Source organism: Eimeria tenella, genomic scaffold (genome assembly GCF_000499545.2).
Source record: "Eimeria tenella Houghton genomic scaffold, Eth_scaff8, whole genome shotgun sequence".
Taxonomy (NCBI): domain Eukaryota; phylum Apicomplexa; class Conoidasida; order Eucoccidiorida; family Eimeriidae; genus Eimeria; species Eimeria tenella.
The window spans coordinates 432,116-457,498 of NW_013543455.1; the positions used below are offsets into that span (position 1 = coordinate 432,116).

The 25,383-nt window shown below is 49.0% G+C and overlaps 4 protein-coding genes across 4 annotated transcripts; 2 read left to right on the forward strand and 2 right to left on the reverse strand.

Moving 5' to 3' along the window:
* Positions 1–1,293: 1,293 nt before the first annotated feature.
* Positions 1,294–3,720, forward strand: ETH_00031510 (RNA binding motif-containing protein, putative; the record flags this gene model as incomplete). The annotated part of the gene is made up of 8 exons (XM_013378301.1): positions 1,294–1,586; positions 1,722–1,834; positions 1,935–2,037; positions 2,213–2,337; positions 2,480–2,523; positions 2,862–2,984; positions 3,242–3,509; positions 3,665–3,720. The coding sequence occupies 8 exons, from the start codon at positions 1,294–1,296 to the stop codon at positions 3,718–3,720; spliced, it is 1,125 nt and encodes a 374-aa protein (XP_013233755.1).
* Positions 3,721–5,008: 1,288 nt separating this feature from the next.
* ETH_00031515 (alanyl-tRNA synthetase, putative) lies at positions 5,009–12,802 on the reverse strand (the record flags this gene model as incomplete). The annotated part of the gene is made up of 19 exons (XM_013378302.1): positions 5,009–5,266; positions 5,434–5,592; positions 5,869–6,024; positions 6,135–6,242; positions 6,589–6,822; positions 7,074–7,367; positions 7,498–7,692; positions 7,836–7,901; positions 8,291–8,462; positions 8,733–8,899; positions 9,135–9,271; positions 9,465–9,645; positions 10,096–10,223; positions 10,336–10,470; positions 10,575–10,666; positions 10,961–11,059; positions 11,388–11,592; positions 12,034–12,090; positions 12,595–12,802. The coding sequence occupies 19 exons, from the start codon at positions 12,800–12,802 to the stop codon at positions 5,009–5,011; spliced, it is 3,051 nt and encodes a 1,016-aa protein (XP_013233756.1).
* A 7,042-nt stretch (positions 12,803–19,844) lies between these two features.
* Positions 19,845–20,775, forward strand: ETH_00031520 (uncharacterized protein; the record flags this gene model as incomplete). Its single annotated transcript, XM_013378303.1, has 3 exons — positions 19,845–20,003; positions 20,167–20,346; positions 20,626–20,775. The coding sequence occupies 3 exons, from the start codon at positions 19,845–19,847 to the stop codon at positions 20,773–20,775; spliced, it is 489 nt and encodes a 162-aa protein (XP_013233757.1).
* A 2,725-nt stretch (positions 20,776–23,500) lies between these two features.
* On the reverse strand, positions 23,501–25,383 carry ETH_00031525 (uncharacterized protein; the record flags this gene model as incomplete). Its single annotated transcript, XM_013378304.1, has 2 exons — positions 23,501–24,211; positions 24,388–25,383. 2 exons carry the CDS (start codon positions 25,381–25,383, stop codon positions 23,501–23,503), a joined length of 1,707 nt encoding a protein of 568 aa, XP_013233758.1.

Consider the following 25,383-nt stretch of genomic DNA (forward strand, 5'->3'; position numbering starts at 1 on the left):
GGATGAGACTCCTGTTTTTTTTTTGAAGCGTACCGTGGCGTTCTGAGCAGCAGCACGTGTTGAGGTAGGAAAAGAGGACTTTGACCCTGTTTTTGTTGCCCTCCTGAAGTACGATTCTTCCCTACACCACAGCCTGCATTGCCCCGCAAAACCCCGGGCTCTGAACGGGTTAAACGACAAATGTACGTAGGCGGCACTAGTAACGATTCCGCCTTCCAGCTGCCATTCCATAAGTGTTTTGGTGCTGCTGACGCAGTAGTAGATGTCGCAGTGCCCCCATTTTCACGCAGTGCCGCGTTAGGAGCTTAGAGGTGCGTCTGCACCTCCATCCTCAACCAAGGCCACAGACAGCAGGAGGGCACTACGTTAAGCTACCGGTTCATTTTTCCAGCGTAGATGTTAGTGCGGGGCTGGTAAACTCATATACAGCTCATGACGGACGAAGTCTGAACGGTTAAGAAAAGGGGAAGCACTGCCTCTCCATTGTATCGTTGCGTGAAGCACTACCGCCAACAAAGTCGGCATGTGGTTCGGCACGACATGCTAATACTCAGCATATGTCATGCTTCCAGGGCTGCACCTAGTACTGATCAAAAGCCTCTAACCCTAAGGTTGCCTCATTTATCCGTCCGGTGTGAGCCAGTTCACTCATGGTGCTTTCGTGACGGTGGTGTGGCTTGGCGCAAACGATGCAACGGAGCGATCACGTGATTAGCAATGCTGCACGTAGCGTGTATGGTGTAAATATGCAGTAGATCCTGGGGTCTACGCAAAATAAAGATGAACAACGAATAGCATGGCACCTGGAGCCGCAGCAGCCACAGGACCCACGCAAACAACCCGCGGCATGCGTAGCGGCGGGCCCCCAAGGGTTGGGGTCAAGGCTTAAAGGGGCGAGGAAACTAACTTAGTTTTGTTTAATTTGTTCATCACAGTTTACGATTCCGGGTGTAGTGGAGAATATATCTTCACTTGGCGTGCACGTACACCCGATGACGCAGGAGGTGCGGGGTATCGTTGCCTCGCATTCTCTTGTCGTTTTCTTCTCTCATCCAGTTCCCTCTTGAATTCTAATATTTTCTTCGACACAACTGCGGAAACTCAAGTCTATCATACCAGGTATTTTCCTGGAATCTGAACTGCCAGAAGCATTTCCATTCCGCGCCTCCGGCGTTGACTAACCCATACAGAGCTCCTCGGCTTATAGAGAAAGGGTGTGGAATTTGTATCAGGCAATCGCCTGCCCGTCCACGGGACTCGGGAGCCTAGAGTTCAGGGACTGCTTTTTTGACTATGTGTGAAGGATCCGCTTCTCCTCAGGGTGCTGAGGGTGGCGGCAGTCAGAATGTAGGGCCCCAAGGGGGCCACCAGGAGGATTCATCTGAGGCTGTCCCTGAACAGAGCGTGTGGACACCTGATGGGGAAACAGAGCCTGCAGAGCCCCCAGCAGACGCTGGGAATACTGCATCGCCTTGTTCAGGGGCTTCTGGTGCTGCGGGTGTGGCTGGACACCACAAATCGGGGGCCACACAAACAGATTACGATAAGCAAAGAAATGGAAACTCAGGAGATAGCAGAGAAACACTGTAAGCATTTTGTGTCTCCAGAGTTCCATTCCCCAGAATGGGCACTACACATGGAGCATCATGGAGTTACATGCTAGACCTTCGGCTTCAAGGTCACCGGTTTTGTTCCCAAATGTTCAAGGCGTGTTTGTGCAGGAGTTTCTTTGTTGGGGGGTTGCAGCCGGAAGTAACCCGTGAGGAACTTCTGCAGTATCTCTCAGGGTTCGTCACGGTAGATGAGATTGACATAAAGTTGGACCCCGCTACAGGTGGGTAGACCATGCGGGCTGAAATTCAAGTACGCAGCATTTTTCTTTGTATGAGGTCACTGCTGATGCCCCATGTTTAGAGGTTTGCAAATGCTTGCAGGAAAGAACAGAGGATACGCTTTCATATCAGTTCGTCCGCCGCTGGATACAGAAGCGTTCCTAACTGCAGAACACATCATCAGGGATAAACAGGTCGATATCAGGTAATCTATGATGCGTTTGCTTTTACGGGATTTAGGTTGTGGGGCCCGCGCTAGCTGGTGTTATCAGGCTAGTTTTCGAGTGCACTTGCAAGCTTCGCTTCTAATGGCGTCTGTTTATACCCACACTTTGGGGCGTGTAGAAATGAGCTTGCCGAATTTGTGTTTTGTGGAGCAGGGAGTTGAGCAGCAAGCCAGCTCCAGAGCGGCAGCCAGAGCGCCCGCCTGAGCGGCGTCTGAGCTGCAGCAGTGCTAATAGACACAAGATATTTATAGGCGGCATAACCTCCTCCATTACGGAAGGTTCGCTTCGAATCTTAGTCTTTAGAACGTTATGATAAATCTTAGGGAGCTCATGCAGCTGCCTGTCAACTTCAGTGTTCGGGATATGCGGTGGCTACGGCATAGGCGCTTGTATTTCGGTTATTGTGTACTCTGCCCGCAGAGATTCTGCAGCAGCATTTCGAGCAATTCGGATCAATTGAAAAGGTTAGTTCTTTCCTTTCCTTGTGCATATCTCTGCTGCTTTCATTTCCTTTTATAGACTTCCTCTTGTGCTATTCCGCTCCGCAGCATCAATACCTGGTCTTGGTTTGCGCTTTCTTTCCCCGTCTCCACAGATGTCTTTTGTGGGGTTGTTTGTAGTTTGCTCCACGCAGCCTTAAGTCTTGCTTCAACTTTGCAGAGATGTCTGTACTCCACTGCCTGTGCCTGTGGGGCTTTATGTATTGTACCGTTGCAGTGGGCGCTGCTTAGTGTATTTGCGTGTTTGTATCTGTTGGCGATTGGTGCATGGTGGAATTTCACGAGTCGGGGTTTGTGCTTAGGCGACAATAATTCGAGATGGCTCAGGGAAGAGCCGAGGGTTCGGCTTCGTACAGTTTACCTCCGTGGACTCCGTTGCAGTTGCAGTTGGAGCTTCCCCCCATCAACTCGACGCCGATAACAGAGTGAGTGTATGTAAGGACAGCTCAGTGCCCTGCCGTGTCTTGACACATGTTGACAGCGTAGGTTGCCGCTATGTGAAGGCCAACTTGAGTCAAGTGGTTCCCACTTGAAGCCATGCGCATGCGTGGCAGTGTGGTTGCGTGTGTCTGTGGTTTCTTCTACGAACACAACGTGAAGTGGCATGTTGATGAGTGTAGCGGAATAAACTGTATATTTAATTGCGCAGGCGTGCGTTTTGTTTTACGGGTGAGTTCTGTAGGTAGATGCCCAGCCTGCTCAAGACAGAGGCGCTCGCCGTTTGCCAGGCGGCCGCTACACAACTTCCCCCTACTATGAGCAGGGGTACTACGGCTACGGGAGCTACGGAGCTGCAGCTGGGCCCTATGGATACCATGCCGCCGCTGCCTATTCTCCAATGTACACTCCAAACCCGTATGGTACCTATGCGGGCTATGGCGGTTACTATGGAGGAGGCTATGGAGACGCTTATGGATGTGCGGAAGGCGGTTACAACGCCATTAGAAGAGGTGAAGTAACAGCAGATGTTCGCTGCGTTGGATCTTGCTGCTAGAGCCACTACTTGCGTTGAAGAAGCTTGCTGTGCTGGAGATGCTTCCTTGCGTAGTGGAGGTAGGCAGAATTTAAATCCAGTAAATGCTACTTACGCATGGTGCTGCTGCAGGGGATGAAGGGCAATCCGGAGGATCTTCCCGCCCAGCGAGGGGCGCCCCCTATTGACAGATGGAGTTGAGACTGAGGCTGAATGTGCTACTTGATAATGAAAAATTGTTGTACGAAGAGAGACTGCAGGAAGAAGGGAACTCCACGACCTTCCAAGTGGCTCAGGCACCGCAAGTCAAATCAGGACCTTGGCTGAGACAAATATTGCACGCCGAGAATCGACACAAACTAATCATCTGTATGTCGTGCATATCCAATGGAGTGTCGCCTGATCGGTGGTGCGTGTCCTGGAAGCTTCGGCACTTCAGACACCGGCTTAATGCACATGCATGCGAAAGTGCTAGTGCATATGTATAAACGTATGTGCATATTGTTACATGTATACATGTGTATGCACAAGCCAGGGATTATTTTGCTTTGGGGGCAGAGGGACCTTCTGCGGGTGGCAAAAGTTGTGCAGTTTACCACTGTTGCAGCACGTGCAACCACTTGAGAATGAAAACGGCTGGCTTTGCGTCCTCGTCTTCGTTTTGCGAGGTTGCTGGGCCGCCTTTCCTTGTTCCGGTTAACTCCGAGGTTTGTTTCCTTTAAGCGCAGTCCTCTTTCCGTTGTAGTGCAGTCGCAGTTAAAGGAGGCTCCTTTGGTAGCAGAGGCGTTACTCCGAATGGAAAGTGTGTGTTTTTTTTTTTGGCGTGTCCGTACATTAAAGTTTAGTTTAAGCGACAATCATATGCTCATGAGGCCAAAACGAAGAGAGGCGTTCTCCCGGTCGGCAGCTGTTTTCTATGTAAACCGTAGAAATGAGCTACTTAATTCGCGAGAATAGATACCTCTTCCTCTGGTGTGCCGCCAGGTGGAAGGTTATGTGATCCTACATGTGCTGCACGCGTTGATGAGAAGCTTCGAGCTTAATACACATGCGTATGAATTCCTGGCTCCAAAGCTAGTATGTGTCGGCAGCCAGTATGAGCACTGCTCTAAACGCTCTTTGGAACAGCGACAACTAGGACAGGCACACTGCTGTTCAAAGCCAAAACAAAAGCGTCCACACAGCGCAAGCAAAGGCTCGCCCTGAATGCTAAGAGGGCGTGTCCACGGTCTAAATGCTACATACGCAACAAGGGGGAACACTAATCCAGTCAAAACTGGTTTAGTGCTACGGTCCCAGCAGACAGCGCAAAAAGGTTGCGTGAGGCGGGGCATCGCTCCCGTCGGGCTAGGATACCCGTATGCAGCGGCTCCCGGCTACATTTTTCCGCGCCATCCAACGTCGATGCAGACCAAAAGCGGTGAGTTCACCCTGTTTTCCACATTCGCAGAGCGTGGCGTGGCAGAGCGTGGCACCTTACTGTAGGGCCGCCTCAGCGAAAGCAACGGCAGCATCCACGGCACGTTTCAAGCCGTTTACTGTTCCGTTCTTAGCAGCTCCTACGCATCTCTCCTTCCCACCCCCCTTGCCGCCCAGCTCCTTTAGCGCCTCATTAAGCCACTGCGAGGAAACTATGGGAGAGCCCTTTGGACTGAAGCAAATGCAGGAGGAGCCCCGACTCTCCAGCCCAGTCAGCAGCAAGAAGGGCAACGAAGGGGCTGCAGACTGCAGCGCCTGATGAAACGAAAGCCATAGGTACACGACAAAGACAAGAGAAAATAGCAAAGCACCGGGAATCCCCCTAGGAATCTTGAAGTCAAGTCAACAATGTGTCCGCAGGCACATCTGCCATTGTTCTGACATGCAAGCGAACACTGAACTCGTGCATTTGCATAGTGCACCTTTGCGGCTTCATCGAGGGCCTTCCCGTCTCCCTGCAGCTGCTCCAGGTTAAGAACAATGAATTTCTTCCCTTCCGCAGCAGCAGCAGCGGCTGCCTCCTGCCCAGATAGCTTCCCCACGCGCAGCAACTCTTTTGCGCGAAACTTGCCTAGTTCCAGCTATCGCAAGGCCATCAAGCAGAACACGACAGCGCAAAACTCAAATTATGTATGCTGATGCTAAGCCTAAAATGCCCAACAGACTCGGGGTCTTGCCAATGGGACTCCTGTGGCAACTCCATTAGCCCTGGCAATATACACACTAAGTGTTTGCAAGTTTCCCTACCGCGTATGCAAATTGCTCATTTGCCTCTTTGAAATCTAAAGTTTCTAGGCCATAACGTCTAATAGCTGGCATGCATTGCCTTCGGGCCTCTACATCGCTCTTGGACGTACCCCAAGCTTTTGTTTGTTTTCAAGATCCGCTAACAGCCGTCGCCTGCTCAGCAGGGGAATCATTTTGTTACTTTCTACAAAAGCTTTTGCCTGCTGTACCTCCTTTTCAAAGAACGGGAAGGCTGGGGAGGCCGACTCGAGGTTCGACAGGGACAACTGCAAAAACGTTCGCACAGCAATTTAGTTCCACCGGCACGTCATATTTGCAGTGAGGAACACTTGCGGAAACATCTACAATAGCAATCAGCTCACAGCCTCTGGCTTACGCAGACATCTCTAAGTTCACTGCGAGCGCTAATTGCAGCCTCTCCAGCAACTGCTACTATTCTTCTGACGCCCTTCGCAATGCTCTCCTCAGATATCACGACGAAGTCCTGCACCGCAAAACAATCGCTGCTAGATGAGCTGTCGGCAGCCCAATGCCTTCACACATCAACTAACCCGCCCAAGACGATGTAACAGTTAACTGGGAGAAAATATGTCCACTGGTGCACAAGCATACAAGTGCATGCTTGCAAACCCATTTCAAACCCGTCTGAACACTAATAAGCGCGCATGTGTCTGCCTGTACAGCACGGTCAGGGCGAAGCACTGGAAAAATGCTACGGCGCTGGCCGACAGCCCGACTGGTGTACATCTGCATACGAGCTGCGCTGTGCAGAAACAATTGGGAGACCCGCCCCGTCATCAACCCTCTGTACACAGTTCCCTGGGCATTACCTCAAGCTGAGCGGCGTTGCTGAGGTGCGTTCCTCCACAAAGTTCCACGCTGGAGCTCACTTTGTCGGCCCCTTGTGTCTCCTGTATTTTCTGCAGTTCTTTTGTGTCCGGACCAATGGTCACCACGCGCACTGGATCCGGGTATGCCTCGCCAAAAACAGCGCACAGCGCTGGGAGCTCCATGGCAGTTCTGAGTGGCAACACCGCTGTATTTACTGGCAAAGAGGAAGCAATCTGAAACAAAATCAATACACAGGGCCTCACAACAAACATCCATACACAAATAAATACTGGCCTAAGACGGACGGGGCAACGCGTCAGGATACCTGGAGATTTCATAGATCATCTACAGCTCAGGAAGCGACCGCGCAGTTGCACTCTGGGTCACCTTCTGAGAAGTGCGGCGCTCAAACCACTCGTTACCTCTGAGTATAGAGTTTGCTAGCACCACAATTCTGCACCGGCGGCCAGAATGTTTCGCGTACCGCTCTCTGCACGTAAAGCTCAACCGCTTCAATCTGCTGGTTTGTTAGTGGAGCATCCCAGTCAAAGTCAAACCGAAGCCTCTTTTCTTCCACAAGAGACCCCTTCTGCTTGATAACTCTTTTTTCTGTTTCTACAGAAGCGTTCTCGGAGCGTTTCCCAGTTTCGCCTTTGCTGTTTTCCTTCTGCAGCAATGCCTGCCTGAGTGCCGCTGCCAGCAAGTGGGTGCCGGTATGGTGCTGGGCCAGACCGAGACGCCGCGCGTAGTTCACGTGAGGTGTTAGCACGTCTCCCACCTGCAGAGAGCCATCCTCACTCACCACTTAGATGTGGGAGGAGGTGCTTGCGTAATTCAAATTCACGAGCAGAGCAGCAAAACCGCCTTCCCACGCGTCGCGCGGCGCTCTGTGATCGTTTTGAAATTACCTTCAATGCTCCACCTCCAAACAACGTTCCGAGATGCAGAACGTAGCTGCCGCTCTTCTGTGTGTCTCTAACTTTAAAGTGATGCCCGTTAAACTCCAGAAAGCCTTCGTCTCCAAGCTGTCCACCCTGCTCCGCGTAAAATGGAGTCTTGTCGAGTATAAGAGCTACAACAGTACCATTCTCAGCAGCCATTTCCTGAGAGCCCAATGCGGCAATGATTAAGCTAAAGGAACGGAATACGGTGAACATGTCACATCACAACCGCAATTCACGACGTGCTCGAGTTTGTTGTGCTTCAGTTTGGAATCACCCTGAGGCCCAAAGCCAGTGAGTCTTACGGCAAAGCTTGTTCCATCCCATATGGCTTGTAGCTTGCAAGCGCATGGTGGTGTCGCTTCAGAATCCTGGAAAGTACACAACAGAACTGGGGCTCAAGACGTGGAGGAGCAAATGCGTCATGAGTACGAGCACCGCAGACTCCCCCTTACTCAAGGAAAAAGCAAAGTGAAGGTTTTTCTGGGAATGACGTGTACAACATCGCATGCATTCAAGAGTCGTCAACTGCAAAGAACAACCATTAATATGTGCAAGGAAAAGGCAAGAAATATCAGGGGAGGAAATATCTAGCCGGTGGATGGTCTAGTTGTTACCGGCCGTCCCTGCACTCTCATTCCAGGCGTGTTCTCGCCTTGTACAAGTGTTTTGTTTACGTGTTCTGGGACACAAGGAACGCACTACTTGTAAGAAATACACGACCAATCTCCTTGCCGATTCTCAGGCGGCTCCAACGTACCGCGTTGTAGTGCCGCTGGGAGATATTCCAATGGTACTTGAACGAGTCATCAGTCGGAAGAACTCCTTGCAGCTCTAGCTTGTGATGTTGGTCAGGTGGAAGGCGGCCGACAGCAGCACCCCCACCGGCCTTGAATCCTATATTTTCTGAGGCTAGACGGTGCTCCTCGAACCTGCAAGTCAAAACGGTATGGCGAGGAACAGCAACAGACATAAACGCATGGCACGGAAACGAAACTATCACTAAGACACAACGCGGAAGAAGATATGCCGGCGGGCACAGCACAACGGAAGCAGTTCAAAGCAAGAAAGTGCCTTTAGCCCCAAGAACCAGTAACACTGCATCGGCTTGTCTGTACAAAGGCATGGAGGCATAAAGCATTGTGCTAATGAACGCCTGCGTCCAGGCTAATGCTGCACGAAGCCAACTACTGCATGCTGACTTCATTTGGAATTCCTCTGCGTCGACCTCTCGACCCTCCTCCTCCGCCATCAGCTGAGTCAGGTCCAGTGGAAACCCATAAGTTGTATAAAGAGTAAATGCTTCTGAGCCGGGAAACTTGCCGCTTGGTGGAAGTGAGGACATGACCTTCTTGAAACGATCCACCCCCTAGAAGAAGCATCATCATAATATTCATCAAAACTTGATACCAACTAATGGCTGTTCGACGCACGATGCACGAAAAAAAGAAAGGTGGGGATATAAGCTGAAAGGCACGAGGTAGATGCCCGGTACTCGTTGGCCGTGCCTTCCGATTCAGCGAAGACGACTTCCCAACGCAAAAGGCTGCCACTGAGTCATTCTGCCGCAAACATATAGTTGCTTTTTCGATTCCAAGGAATACCTTGTCGAGTGTCCTAGTAAATTGTTGTTCCTCTTTAAGAAGCACAGAATGGACGCGATCTTGTGACCGTAATAGCTCCGGAAAGACAGTGCCAAGGGATGCGCAAACGCAGGCTGCTAACTGTGGGAAACTCCCGTCTGAAAGGAAAACCACACTCCAATCGCGACAAAACCGCTAAAAACATAAATTTGAAAGCAAGACACACAAGCAAGCGGGGGGAAGTAAAAAGGAACGCAGTCGCACACGGAGTAGTGACAACGAGAGCCTCTGACAGTAACTATTTGTGGCTTCACTAGGGGCCTTAAGTAGCTCAACCCAGTGTCACCTTACCCGGCAGCTGTAGCGTTTGCTTGGCGAACCTGATAGCTCGTCTAAGAATTCTCCTTAGTACATACCCTCTACCCTCGTTAGACGGCTCGGCGCCGTCAGTGATGGCCACAGTCAGGCAGCGGATATGGTCCGCCAGCACACGGTAGGCAGTATCGATTTTGTCCTTGTCGGCCGCACCGACCTGCGAGAAACAGCCAATCAGCCGGAGGTCGTATGTGTTTGGGTTGAACTGCTGCGTCTTAGTGTCTTTCACCGTGTCTGTACACCTGCAAAGCGCAGGGAGACGCTGCCCAAAATCATATCCTCGATGCTCTCTGACAAGCAGCAGTTGAAAACTATTAGACCTGCGCTTGCTGAGATAAGACGATGCACTGACGCAAGTGTGTACCAATACATAACCACAAAGACTAAATAAAAAATGACACGAACATGCGGTTGTGTACAGCCAAACGCCTTCACACTCAAAAGTAACGTCCAACGCAGTCCATCGCTGGGAGAAGGGCCGTATTCATACATACGGTGGGCGGAACGCGGCGAAACCAAATAAGAGGCGGAACGCAGTGCGCGAAATGCGGGGGTTTCGCCTGGTCAGTCGGACAGGAACGAAGACAGCTGAATAACACACCCTCACCTTTCCATCGTACTTTGAAAGTTTAGGGTTAAATGAATGAATGCGTTCGAAAATTGGCAAGAAAAGGTCGGTGTCATAGTTAGATTGCTTTCCCTGCAGAACTGAGACGAGACGCTCCAGCCCCATCCCTGCAAGCCTCCAAGACACATTACAAGGGCATCCATCATGACGCAGAAGCATCGAACCAACTACAGCAGGCATTGTCATACCCCAAGAATTCTGGGTGGCAGTGTGCGATACCCGTATCGACGCATGGGGCGGGAAGGGGTGTTAGCGTTTGCTGGTTTTCTCTGTTGAATTGCATGAACACCAAATTCCATATTTCCAGAACAGATGGATCGTCCATATTTACCAAACTTGCAGCATTGCGTCCACCTGCGTAGCAAGAGCAGAAACGCATCGGCGGTTTGTTATCCAACGGTAACAGCTGTCTAGCTGTTTGATTGGTTAAGAGTATGTTTCCATGGCTCCATACGTACCAATTCTATCGTAATGAATTTCAGTGCATGGGCCACATGGTCCGACATCTGCCATTTCCCAGAAATTATCTTTTGCGCCAAAAGGTAGTACTCTAAACAATAAAGCGTCCAACACAAGTGAAGGGGATGCGGAGGTCACCAGATAAGCAGAAGCAGCAAGGACACCGAAGATGCGTGACTTTACAAAGAAATTATTTGCGGAAGCACAATAATGAAGTGCTCATACATGGAAGCGCAAAGCGTCCACCCGCAGCTGGGCGCATGCAGGCATATGCAAGAAGATTTGCGAAAATACCCTCAGAAGCGCTATTGCTCAGGAATTCAGCTGCCCATGAACCGATGTCAGGCTTCATGAAACGTTCGCAAAAACTAGAGAAGATGCCCACCTATCTTCTGGCAAGTACTTCAACCAGAACTTCTTCGCATCCAAATCCGGAGGGCAACTGGGGCACTTTGAATCACCCCCGAAGTACGTCGCGTACAACCTCTCGCGGCAAGCACATCCGCACAATTAGGCTAGGTTGAAAAATCTAACAAAGGATTAGTGCAGAGGGCACAGACCAAGGAGAAGGCTGCACCCTGCTGTTAAGTAGTAAAGTCGAAAGCCTAACGCAAGTACTACGTTGTGTTGCTGTGTGATGAAGGGATCAGGACACAAATACACAGTTACCAGGAGATCTTGCGTGGAACAAGACAAGCAATACGTCCTCTTTATCTGCTCTTCCGTTTCTGTACTACCGGCTGTTCGCAGATACCACGGAGTGAAGCTTCCTTCAAAAGTTCACTAAATCTGGTAGCATTTGTCTACCTTACCTGTCCTTGGGAAGTCTGTAAACTTCAGTTAGCAACTTCCACGCCCATTCAATGGCTTCTTCCTTGAAATAGTCCCCAAAGCTCCAGTTGCCAAGCATCTCAAAAAAGGTATGGTGGTACTCGTCCTTCCCCACATCTTCCAAGTCGTTGTGCTTACCGCCAGCTCGGATGCATTTCTGAGTATCCACTACACGACGCAGCTTCCCTGGGTAAAATAAGCACAACCAGAGATTTGACTTCGCCCATTACATAGCGGCTAAAGTCTGACATGGATTACTGGACTTATTATCCATTTCATTTCTTGTCTTGCGTTCAGGTGGGCATCTTCCACACCGGCGATGTGCACTATGGCGGCAAAGAGCTGAAAACTCATGAATCGAATGGGCGAACCAAGCGGAAAATTTAGTTACGACAACACACTGAAATGCATCAAGTCTAGTTGTGTAAGTGTTGCAATAACGTAATGGCAATTGTGCACAACAGAACCGAGGGAAAAAACAGATGTAGCGAGGATTGGAGGGGGAAACCTACAGATAAGGATGTTCAAAGAAGCACTGATGCGGCTTGAAGCAAAGTAACACCAAAGGCGAAGTAGCATCAGAGTCTGTCTGCTCTAGCAGCTATTTGTCAGAACACTTCGTCGTACCGAGCGGGGAATTTTTGTCCACTTGCCCCAAAAATATCGGCTTGAACTGGTTCATGCCTGGAACAGAGAAGCAAGGATGAACACCCAGAAAAATAAGGTCCTACCGGCACCCGAAATCAAGGACACACACGGCTGGAACAGACAGCGCATCGAGACAGGGAAACGAAAGGACGCACAACCGCATATATCCTTGAGGAATGATGAAGACAGTTGACACTGCAGATACAGAAGAGACAGACTGTCACCTACGTACCCAAGCGTCCACACTACCCACGACTCTTCCCACGCACACGTTCAGGAATTGCAATCGCATAAGCAAACAACGCCTACGCCTCAGAAATGCGCGTTTGCTCACAACGAAAACAGTATACATGTCGGGATGTACGCGCATGCTATGCATAAAAAGTCGTGTAAAGCTGCAGAGCTCCAGTTATTCTTAAGTACAGCATGTATACGCGCATTCAGCCAAACGGGGAATATTAAGCCATTACGCGTGACGTCGCCGCACTCTCAGACTGCCTGGAGAAGCCCAGCTCTCAAGGAAACGGTTTCACACCTTACCAGCGTTAATGAACAGCAGGGTATTGTCCCCATGAGGCACCACGGGGGAAGAGGGATATCTCTTGTGTTTTACGTGCTCAAAGAAGGAAATGTAGAGCTCCCGCACGTCTGCGGACGGCCAACCCTTCCCGCTCGCACTCTTGGCCATACCCTGCAGCTGCTCCATCGTGGGCACAGCACTGCTGGCATTCGGTGTGGTCGCCGCCATCGCTGCTTGGTGTCGTTGTCTCGTGCCACTGTAAGGAAGAAGTGCTCCACTCCGAGGTCCGAAACGTGCCAAGAAAAGCTGCACGCCGCCGACAGGCTCACGGAATAATGTACTTGCGTGCTCCCCCGGACAGATGAGTAGATGAACTCTCGAATACCGACCTACACGAGAGCAGGTAGAGACAGAGCTTGCCGTCGAAACCGCGAAAGTGCGTCGCGTGCGTACTGCCGACACACCAGTGAGAAGGCCTGATGAAGCTACAAGTGGATACCACCGAAATGATGCCCACTGCTGCATAAACAACAAAGTTGTGAGACAAATCGCCAGTAAAAGACGGAACCCCACGGCGCCGACTGCGGGGCTCATGCGTCGCTGCTTGGAGTGCTGAACAACAGGTTGCGCAAAAATTACGTTAAAGTAGTCAGACTGCGCGCAATTCGTGGTACTCCAAGCACAAACCATTTAGAAGTTTTCACGCCTTCTCCGAGATAGTAAAGCATGCGCTCATCGTTTGGGGCTTACTGTGCACAAGGAGACAGCCTGGGTTTTTGAGAGGGACAACTTCCATTCGCGTTATGATCCTTAGCAGGTTTATTTGTGTATTAGGAGTCAATTATATTGTTTTTATTGCTACATTCATGCGAGTCACACCTGCCAGCAGTGGTAGTTTACTTCTGGATGTTGGATAAGCATAACACCATCCCGAACGTCTGAATATCTTAACTCTTCGAAATTTAGCGTGCTCTTACGAATTTGTTTTTGAACCGGTGGCTTGCGATTCCAGGGGCAGCCGCCGATACTTTCCTGCCTTCGATGCATCGCTCGCAGATCTCCGATGTGTGCAATGTCTGTTTCGCTCGTCAGAGAACTTGTGTATCTTTGATTTGTGTAACATCTATTTCGGTTATTAGATGACTGATGTATGAAGCGATCATATTTCTACACGAGAAACGGTAGCACATGCAGAACTTTCATTATGTCTTCTGAATATGATCGAGAACAACGCTATTACTTTGAAACTGCTTCCAGATTTTTTGCACAACTTATTTCCCACCTTTTTGCTCATACCTCAAGTTGGTGGCTTTCTGACTGCGCTTTTAACTAGAGCTTTAGCTGGTTAATTTTCTAGCTTCATTTAGTATGAGCCAGAGGTCGTGATGGCAAGCCGCATGTTTGAAATCACCTTGACTCCAACTTTTCAGTGGTTTGAACGGGCCAATATCACAAGGAGGAGTCGAAACAAGCGTTTTTGACCGATTGAGAACCAAACGTAACCACGTTACGTCAGTCGCTCACCAATGCAATTCGTGGGACCATCCCCGGCGCTCCAGGAGAGCTAGGTGGTCGCTGGTACACGGATTCAGCATCAACGGAAACAGGAATTTCTCGCGTTCGTAATATTATTTCGGAAACCTTTAGTACCATATACCTGGATATAGATATGTCGTTCTCCTTAGTGGGCTTTGTTCTGTGGGCTGGCGACGCCCTTGAAGGAGGCGGCAGAGCCAACAGAGTTCCCAACACACGCTTTGTCGTCGTCCGGTGACTTTCTCTACTGAAGAACTCTACCAGATTTCATGCCTCCCTGTCGTTTTACGCTACCCGTTTCCCGTTTCATTTGCTGACTGTTGTCCTTGCTGAGGGCACCGCAGTGCCAGCGTATCCTGAAGTTCATTCTAGGTATTGTCTTGGGATCATGATTGCTAGTAAAAATTTTAAGAGAATGCATGCGAGAATCTGCTGGACTACTGAGGTCCAATTTGCCAATATGCGCCACTTGAGTGCGACGAAGCAAGTGAAAACTAGAGTTGTGAACCAGCACAGATGGCAGACGGCAAACAGCAAATTTTTTGGTAGTTTTTGCTCCGCCATCGAGGATGAGTAGTGAAGACATAGGGCATGAGGCGACGCTTACGACACTGGGTCATTCGAGGGACACAGCTTCAACGAGGGATACTGCCTGCCCAAGAAGCTAGGACACATCGAAACATCGAAAAGTAGCAGTGCATGTATCACCCCATGGCTCAGAGTGCTCAACAGGTTCCTTCACATAGCGGCCGGCGCAGCTGTACGACACGAAGAGTTGCCCCAGTGGTGTCAGTGTGTACAGATGCATCGCGCCTAGGCCGGTCCAGGCTGCCAGCCATCGTTCCACCTTTGAACTCTTGCTTAGGGGAACTGTTTTGCTATGCCGCACTCTAAGGATTTAATCTCTTTGGCCTGCATCTTTCATTGCTCACGCAGCTTGGTTCCTATCATCTACCCCATCATGACTGCGTTTCCCAGCAATAAAGCTGGGCTCCACTGGACTGTCCCGGAATTAGGGTGTCGGCTCGTTATATATCGATGGCATAAACTACATTCTGCGAACGCTGGTCTTAGACCCTAACGACATGCAGGTAAGCACAGCGAGTGCCTTCATTAGGGACTCCATGTTCTGCAGTGTTATGATCAGATGGCTGAGAAGACGCTTGGCAAAACGCGAAACTTGCAGACCTCAGGAAGAGAAGCTGCTTCTCGTTTTTTGCTTGGGGAATTGGGCGAACTTGCACGCTAACGCACTTCGAGAAGCTTTTCATAATACGTGACGTACTGCTTTCAGCTTCTACCTCTCGCATATAACCCCCTCAAAGCTTTGCTGTGAGTATTGCTTTCCTTTGATACATCAAGTTGGAGAGTGGGAAATTTGGCGGCGTTGCAGAAATTTAGTAAAGCGATGCTCACAATAAGAAGCACTTGCTTTGCGCACTATTTACTCCGTATAACGTGTATGTATCTATTTTCAAAAGTAGCTCCCTTGGCTTGTGTTTTGCGAGTTTGTCAGCAGAAAGGCATTTTTGTGAAAGGTTTTGCAGAAGTGCCAGTCATCTAGCTTCTACGTGCTGGCGCAGTTTTACACAGCAAACGTGTCATAACGTTTCTCAAATCATTTACCTGAATTTCACACAGGTTTAGCTGCTGGCGAAGCCACCCTTACGATGCCAGTGAAAATGAAAGTGCCTATATCAAAGTGGTCAAAACTAACAAAAACCGCTATTGCGGCCAGTATTAGGAGTGCTTCGGCAAGCGGCTTGCCATGGGGTACTTGGTGAACTTGAGCAGCTATGAACCCGACAAATGAAGCGCGGTAGCTACACCCAAAACGGCTCAGAAATTGAGATACGGGGAGATGCAGATTCGGCCGTAAAGATAGAGGCCGTGCATCCAGAATAAAATAAACGAAGCCATCGATGAAGCTGCGAAATCACGAAGTGCACGGGAAATGGCGAGGCCAATGGACCGAAGTCTCAGTGGGCTCTTATTGTCTACATGGGCGCCAAAAGCTCTTTGGAACATAGAACATGAATATTTCAGCCGGTTGAAAGCTTAAAACTATGGGAATTAAACTGTAGCCATGAGAAGCAATCTGTCTCAGCCATGGCGAAGGCTCAGAGCGCTGCACTAAGTTGTTTCGCAAGAACCTCCTTCAATGGTTGCATTACTTCGTGTTATAAAGACAAAACCTGATTAGCTTCATTGGAGTTGGGACAATCTAACTGGAGTACTCACTTTTTCTCAACCTAAAATAAGGCAGGAGTCTGGTGGCTTTCCCGTATAAAATAAGGAGCGATAAAAGTTAGCTCTGTTTTTGTCGATTAAGAACTGAGAAGTTCCAGATAGACTGAGGAAATTTCGGTGAGAAAAAAGGATACACGTCTCAAAATTCAGGCTGTGGCTTCGGTGAGGTTTTGCAATGTTCAGCGGACCCCGTGGTTGAATTTGAAGGCTTCATGGTTCCTATGGCGGCAGGCAAGCGTTTTGATTTCTTTCCGTAGGCGTTTTCAACCCAAACGCCTTGGCACCAGCTCTTACCCCTCCCGCACTCGCTGGTTAGAATCTATGCTGAAAATCGACGCAAGCCTTTTCATCAAATTCAGGCGCTGTAGCACTCCTTATATGCCTACCTGTTTCCTCGTTTCATCAACTTTAACTGCCCTCTTTCGGTATAGATGCCTCACTGCCGAGTGTTCGTCTGCCTGTACGTGTGTCTGTTCAAAAGTCTCTGTATGTTTATGGCCAGCTCTGTTGACAGTTAACAGTGCATAACCCTCTCTTCAGCCGGTTTCGCAGATGTATATATCTTCATGTCCAGATGCACTCGACGTATCTTGCTTGCTTGTCTGAAGCCCCAAGAGCGCACATATTTGTCCTGTACGTAACTCGTGTAAGTTTTTCCGCCGCTTGGCCAGCGGCTATTCCAACGAAATGTTTGGAAAACTACTAAGGCATAATGACAGCTTATATGCTGTTCTGCGAGTTACTAGTATTGCTAGCAACGCTCTTCCATCTATAGAGAGAGCTTTGGGCTCGAAAATATCGATTGTTTCCGAGCCTTCACTTTAAACTTATCCTCACAATGAAGGCCACCCCGGGGGGGTGTACAATATATATTTGGTAGCAGTAGGCACACAGTATAATCTCTGGGGACGAGTACCTTGGGCCTTCGTCTTAGGATATTGTTCAAGCTCTGTCGACTCTGCGTTGCAGGCTCTGCGGTCTCCAAATTGCACAATAGTTATTTTCATATTGTTATTTTCATAATGCGTAATATTCTAATGCTAGACTGTATGTCTCGACAGATCATTCTGAGTATTCCATAAGGGCGTAGTTAACGTAGTTCGTATATCTGAGGATGCTTAATCCTCAAACCTGTTGAAAGCACAACCACTAATAATGGAAGGTAAATCCCAAACGCTGAAGGCACTGAACTTTGAATTGAAGCCTGGAGTTTGGACTCTTTCTGCCGAGCATTCGAAATGCGTTTGTTGTACAAGAAGAACAAAAAGGGTCGAAATAAATGGGCAGAGATACAGTGAAACAGAAAATGCATCACGGGAAACGGAGGTGCTCGGAGGCAAGAATGGATAAAGGCAGATGCAGTCACGTAAACGCGGATGAAAGCGCGGTTGACAGCCTGGCGTTATCAATGAAAAGAAAGGCAGCTGCGCGTTTGCGCCCCCTCGCGAGCCCCTGTTGTGCCTCTGCTTCTTCTTTGCCTGCCGTGTTAGTGGTGAGTATTCAGCCCAGAGCTCGGCTATCGTGTTTTTAAATTAGTTCTCCCCTATTTTTTTCTTGAAGTCCTTCACCGACATCACGGGTTTTAAAGGACCTCATATCCAACTGGCTTGTCTTAGATAAGCTGCATCTCAGCCACAAAGGGCAACGTATAGACCACTGAAAAGGCATAGAGGTTTCCGACGCGGACTCTAATATCTACAATTGCGCAGAGCCATGCATGACCTGCAGTAGCAGTTCAACGAGTACTCGCACATAAAAGGTACAAAATGCAACATTGGCGCAGCATCAAGAGCTTCTTCACTTGTAGCATCTGCAGTTCTGCAAGCAGAAGAAAACATCTACAGCGGCACAGGTAAAATGAGCTTATTGGAAGCGCAGATAGTGCTAGGTTTGCCTTTAGGGAAAGAACAGCAGTACACTCGGCAGAAACAGCAGCAGCTGCTGCCTCAGCAGTCAAGCATCGCGAACCTTTTACCGCTGGTGAGCCTAGAAACTGAAAACCTTTTCTGCTGGAGGCACCACCGCGCAATCAGCGGAATGAAGTGCCGGGGTAACAAAATCAGTGACAGCAGCAACTGTGCCAAGAGAAAGATAGAGTTGAGCCACAGTAGGAACGGCTGGAAGTGCCGCACCTGCAGCTCCCAACGGCAACCTACCGGCAGAAATTGTGGCAACAGCAAGGCAGCTGCAGGAGCAGTCCTTCTAGCAGCAGCGCTGTCACGATGCCACTAGTGCACAAACTTCCCACGTCGCCCACCAGTAGAGACTTTGCTGGGGAGTTGATCTTTACCAACTAACCGTCGTAAGAGTTGACATCAAGTATTATTTGGCAGGGAGGCACACTCACTCAAAAAATAAAGCAGCACAGGGATGCCTTCTATGCTTCCTTGTTAGGGGACTCTGCACTGTATGTGTACAGAAAGTTGACGAGCATTCGTACGCAGAAGCTCCTGAAAAAGCGTGCGTCTTCAGTGGCCGGCATTGATATAGCTGCCGCTCGTACTGTTCTCTCAATTTGCCGTTGCTGGTGCAGCGGCATGCACCGTTCTGGTGCCCATTAAAGGGCTATTATTAGAACATTTCGAGCTATTGAGGGTGGCTCAGGGACGAAATGGTCCATTCAACTTCTCGGATGCTGCGTATTGTGGTGGTTAAAAAATTATAGCCAGATGAAAGCCCCCAGTTTGGAGAAAGTGAACTAGGCTTCAGCCACTGAGGAGTTAATCTTACTCCATGATGGTACTGATGGAACAAGACGGTGTTTGCGTGCATGAAGGCAGAGGCAAAACTTCCAATGCGGGCCTACTTTTGGAAGTTGTTAGACATGAGTTACTCATTTAAGCAATTATTTTCTTGATCTACGCCGTAGGATATGCGTTTGGTGCCTACACTAACGCTTAGCTTACTATCGCACCACTGATTGGCAGCTTCAGCATTCAAGCCTTACTCTCAGCATCAAGCGGCCAAGGTTTCCTGAATGATCCCGCTATAGCTGTGCGTTATCGATTCTGCTATTCTTCTGTTTTCCCTGTTTATTTTCTTGAGCGCTACTACTTGCCACAGGTTGACCCTTCTGACGTTCGCACAGTCAGATAATCGAAACCATCGATGCTCCCTGTTCGCCCAACCATCAAGAACGCACGCTTGCGTAGAACGCAAACCCCAGCTCTACCTCTCTTGATTTTTCATCGCAGCGCATTCATATGGAAAGAGAAACAATTTTTACCCAGCAATGTTGTTTAGACTGATTCAAAGGTCGACGAGTTGCCTCCAAACTGGCTAGCGGACGCTGTAGGTTTCGCAAGACGTAGAAACAGTGTCCCAAAACCTAAAATCTAGAGACTTATGCTTCGCGCTCGAATTATTCTGCGTCTGCAATGCGGTGTATATCCTGTCTTGATCCGCAGGTGCCTATCCCTGAAGCGTGTGTCTGAATTCCCAGTAGCGCTTAAATTTGACCCCTTCAAAGCAAAACTCTGGAAAGATGGATAGGGGCACACTCGTGCGCAAGGCGACTGTAGAGATACAGCGCCGTCCAGCTCGACAAGGCACTGTCACGTTGAAGCCAAACTCCTCGATGCAGAAAACACGAAGCTTTGCTGACCCGCGATCGATCCCACAAATTCTTAAACAGATCTACGTTGTAAGGCTCTGCAATTTGCATACAGCCACCAAGTGATTTTGCTTCATGGTCCAGCGATCAGGACCGAAGCCAGAGGGTCTGAGAATGAGTTCAAGCTTTTGCAGTCCGAGCTTAAAGTTTAGGGGTCAGTTTCAGGGTAGAGGTGCCCCGGGTTTGTGCTCAGCCTGAAGAGTATGACGAGGCTTCTTCTGTGCTGATTTGTAACTTCCCGGGGAGTGTCTCTGCTGCCGCATGTCGTAACTTTTGTGGATGGTTTGGAGCCGTTGTTCGCGTGGAGAGGACATCCAGTGTCTCAGGAGAAGCCAATTTCGTTGTTGTCTTTTCTAACCCAGAGCCTGCAGCCGTGAGTTGCTCACTTATTTATTCTTCTTACTTTGGATTCATTTGTTGAATCACAACAGCCTGTCTATTGGCATGTCCCTGCATGTATCAAATACATGTCCGTGCACTATCTCATTTGTCAGCTCATGTGGCTGATTTCATGCCTTTCCTTTCACTTTTGCCGTAGAAAGATTTGCCAATAGCTTTGCCGTGGGCTGCGTAGTGGGCACTTTGCATCATCTCTGCAACAGATTCGTATTGGAGCTGCCGGTTAATTGTGCCTTTGTTGCTTTGTGCTAAGGCATTGAAATCAGCGGGGGAGTTGATGTTTACGGATGGGAAAACGCCTCTTTTCTGCAGAGCCGTTGACACAAAACCATCCATTTGGACGTCTCTGACTGCGCTGTGGGGAGGCAATCAACAGGTACTGAATGTTGTCCAGCCACATTAGTCTTATAACCACAACCATGCACATTCAACTGATGGTGCGTTCAAGTCGCACTTGGGTCATGACTTTAGCGTAGTTGTGTTGAGCACACTTTTGTGCCATGTGCCCATTGTGTGAATTGCCTCGACCTTTGCAGTTTCGTGTTTTCCACCCCCATGAATTATCAAGCAGTCGTTCCTGTTTTTCTACCGTGTGATGTCTCTTGCTTGTTCTGCTTTGGCTGCAGTTGTTGTCTGTGAGGGGTTGTTACTTTTGTCGTTGTCTTTGAAGAGTTGTTAATTCTCATGCTGTTGCACACTATTCCGCACCAGGCCTCTCGTTATTCTGGGTGTTTTTCTGTTCTTGCTGCTACCTTTCTATGCTGAATGTTTTTGATCTTTTCTCCGAATTTACTTCTGATCTATGCACAGTGATAGCAAACAAAAAACGTCGCCTGAAAAAGTTTTGGTTAACTACATAGCAAGAGTCTAGCCAAAATACGTGAAGACTTCAAACTGAGGAGTATGGGGACTCTTACTGCTTCCGAAAACGGCACGATGAATGTGGGCAGCATGCAGCCGTCCGCAGTGGGAGCATCGCACGTCCCCCATGTGGCCTGAGCTGGGACTAACGGACCTGTAAGCATGTCGCTAATTGCTTGGCTGATGCATCGCAAGCTGCTCTAAGATAAGGCGCCAGGGATCATCAGGCACGTTTGCAGAGGTGTCACATAGGCACGTTGGACTTCGAATTTGGCTGTCTCACCTTCCCTTTCAATCTGTCACGCAAGTGACGCCTTCGTAGGTGCATCTGTCTTTATGAGTTAGAACTAGACGAAGGCATGGTGCCTGATTTGCATCATGACCTTACCTTTTCAACACAGAACTTAAAACAGAGGTCTTGAGCCTTTCAATGCGTTCGCATGACTGTGCCCAAGTGATAGTAGAGACGATCTGTGCACCCTCTGATGCTGACTACTTTCCCAGAAAATGAAATGGTTCTTGCCAGAGAGTTGTTCGTCCTACTCATGCTTCCACATATACTTCTTGATCGCTTAGGTCACGTACGTCGCACTTCGTGGCTTCTCTGGAGTTGCGGATTCCGTGAACCGGTACTCCTTACACACATTTCAAATCCATCATTGGCCATAACCAAATGTTCGCTTGATAAAGACGCGAGCTTTTCCGGAGATAGATTCATTGCCTTGACTTGGCAAGGGACTAGAAAGCTGTGGTTGAACTGTGCTTTGCCACATTGTTCAGCCCTCATAGCTAACGCATGGCAGATTTGTAGAAAGGGAAGCCGCCAGTTACTTGGCAGAGGCCCCTACAGTCAACATATCGTAGGCACTGCTTATTGTCCATGTAAAGTTACAGTACACAATTCTACGTATTTGCTCAGTGGTGTTCCTCAAGCATAAGTCATTAACTGCTTCCTTCTTCATGCTCACGATTGTCAGAGGTATTGGATGCGCGGGAAACAGCTTTATTGTCCTCGCATACGTGAATGACTTTTACTCCGACTTTTTTGGGAGCGTGCTCCACTTGATTGCTACTTTAAGAAAACAACGTAATGGAATCTTCGCGTAGGCTTTCGAGCTTGTGAAGAATAAGCAGACAAAGAGTTCCAAAACAAATGTTTACCAATCAGGATAGACAGAATACCTTTGACTCAATTCGGTCCTGGAAAAGAAATCAAATCTGCTTTCAGCAGCAGCACGGTCAGCAAGTACATTCCTGATGCGTGAGGTCGCAGACGTGGACTGCAATATTGGTAAATTTGTAGGATCAGGAGCGTAGATGTGCTGATCGCTGGGTACGGACCAGTGTTCCCGATGAAGGAGTTCACCGCAAAATTGCCTGCAATTGTTTCTATTTCTCGCGGGCGTGGAACTGCATACTCTTGTAGGAATAAGACTGTTCAAAGCTAAGCATGCTGCCTCTAAACCACTGTTGAGCGTAGTTGTTTACTGAGAATTTTGCTGAAGCTGGCACCTCTTCACACACGTAGTTGCAAATATCAGTCTCCGCGTTATATGCAGCACATAGTGTTAAATCATTTGCTCAGTGTAGGCTGAACGCAACATATGGTGCTACATCATTTGATCAGTTCAGACTGATCGCACGTGTTACCAGCAGTAATCGCACGCTTCGAATGATTTGCGCATAGCGGACGGTACCTCGTTACCATGAAAAACAAGTCACCCGCTGTATTGAACGTATCGTACGTTTGAGGAGAATAGCGCACAAAGAAACATCAAAAAGCATTCGTAGCAGAGACTAATAATGGCCACTCATGTTAACATTCATAAAGACCAGCTCAGCTAGTGAGTGAAAGTTCAAGTACAAGTAGATTGCCGGAAAACTCTGTTGATGAGACAAACAAGAGAAAACTCTAAGCGCCTCAGGGCCCAAACCATCGGCCAGTACACTCAGTATTGTTCCTGTAACGGCTCATCATTTAGCAAGGACGTTGCTTTCTTTCGCATTATTTCCAGTATGTGAAATTAAGAAAGCGTGCAGGCGCTGCCGCCCTGTAGAGGTCCAACAGCACAATTGCAGCCTATTGTTGTCGCCACGACGGTAATGCCGAACTGCTATCATAGCAATTTAGCTCCAGGGTTGGCTTGCGCTGGTTAGTGCGATGCAGCGCAACTTTCTTTTTGGTGAAAATATTGTCTAGCGAGAGGAGCCTAGCTAGCTAAGTGTCACCCCTCTGCTTCCCGACCGCGAGTGACTTTTGGCATTACTCAAGTGGACTTGCTGTTGTACCATCGTATATTCTCCGCTTCAATGTCCTTTCTCCAGTCATCCCATACTGAGCGTTTGAAATTGGAGTGTACACAAGGCAGTTGGAATATTTTTGTCTTGAGCTCTACCACTGCGCGTGCAGTCGGCCGTTCACCAGTCTTGTAAATTGATAGCGCGAAAAGAGCCTTGGTTGTGAAATCCATCCATTGTTCAAATGGGAGCATAGTAGCGAAGTCGTCATAGAGCGGTGCTGCTGCCATCCTCTCCATTATCAAGTGCCACCATTTTTCTTTCTGCATTGCAGGCCCGAGTATCTCACAAGCACACCACAGGGCATCTGCCACAAGAAGCCGACGTGACAAAGGTCCCACCGCCTCAGAACATCGAGCTTTCGCTATTGGATCCAGCATTGTCGTAGTAGCAAGGCTCAGGAGATCGGAACTCATTTCCATCAGAAGCTTCACATCGTCTGAAGACAACGCTTTCCTCTGGAAAATCCCTCGAATTATTGCAAGCTTTGCAGGAAGCCCTCGGCGACAACCTCGAAGCTTAATCGCAAACTCCCAGTCAAAAGGTTTTGGTTTCACTCCTTCTTTCAAAACTGGTATTTTGTAGAAAGGATGGCTTGTGAGAAAAGCCTCATCCAAATATTGAGCTGTAACGTCTTCATCCGTAAATATATCAGGGTCATCGTCGGAGGGAGTGCTGACCTGAAAAAAATAATCACCTCATGACGCAGACCATAGATCAGCATTAGGCTTGAAGAGCCCAGTGTGCATGGGCAGGATGTACTGCTGCACAGCTCACGCGCTACATAATGTGCCCGAAGAGAGGAGCCAGCAAACGCTACAGAGTGCATCATGAAAATCTATGATCTTGCCTGTACATGTTCGTGGGCTTGACGGGCCATCCTTTCACGGGCTGTTTCGGCAGCTGTACGAACTTCCTTTTCAGCACTAGTTGTTGAAGTGGCGGTAAGAAAAGTGTCGAGCACGTTCTCATTGAGGGCACCTAGCGGATCAAACTCAGCACGTGGCCCTGCGGAGGTCAAAAGCTCTTGAATGACAGAATCTACAAATTTGTCCTCGTCAAGATTTTGTGGATGGCTGATTCCTGGTCGTGCCGCAAGAGACCATGGTAAAGCTTCATGGGTGCGCGGAGTTTCACCGACTGAGAATCTAGGTGTCGGAGTGCGCCTTGCTACAGGCAGCGGCGACGCCGAACCTCCACTTTCAGGAGAATATTGCGATACGGCTAAGGGGCTTGCCGAAGGCGCAGCATTTGGTGATGAATGCAGCAAGCTTTCCAAATTCGCAAGTGGATCCGCTCGCCACTCGTCGATTCTAGCTTTTTTGGCAAGATGCTGCTGTCCTTCTCCCACTCCAAAAATATTTGCGAACACACCTTCTGCTGCCCCGGGTGATATTGTTCGTATTTCCGCCGCTTCCTCATGCACACGTTTCTCGCTCCGTCCCATCTGACGTCGATCTTCTCCTGGTAGCTTAGCTACCGTCCATGAACTAGTTACTGTCTCAAGTCCTTCACATAAAGGCGCCTCTGAAGGTTGTCTTGACTCGTCCTGCCCATCTGGTGAGCGAGAAGCTGCCAGTAGACGGCTCGTAAGCCGTGATTTGTATTTATTTGCGCGCTTGAGCTTGCAGGCGTACATCGCGAACACCATGGCTACCAGTAGTGCAGAGGCAACCAAGCTCATGTAGTTCCCAGACCATAGCATCGACCTGGCTGGATGCGACGTAATGCGGTAAAGGTTATGTGTAGCATCCTTGGGTTCTACTGTTGGTGTGAAGTGCCCGAGCGGATCTACCGGATTTGAAGCCGCCGGCATGGGCTCTTCTACCCCAGACTTACAATCGACTGACAT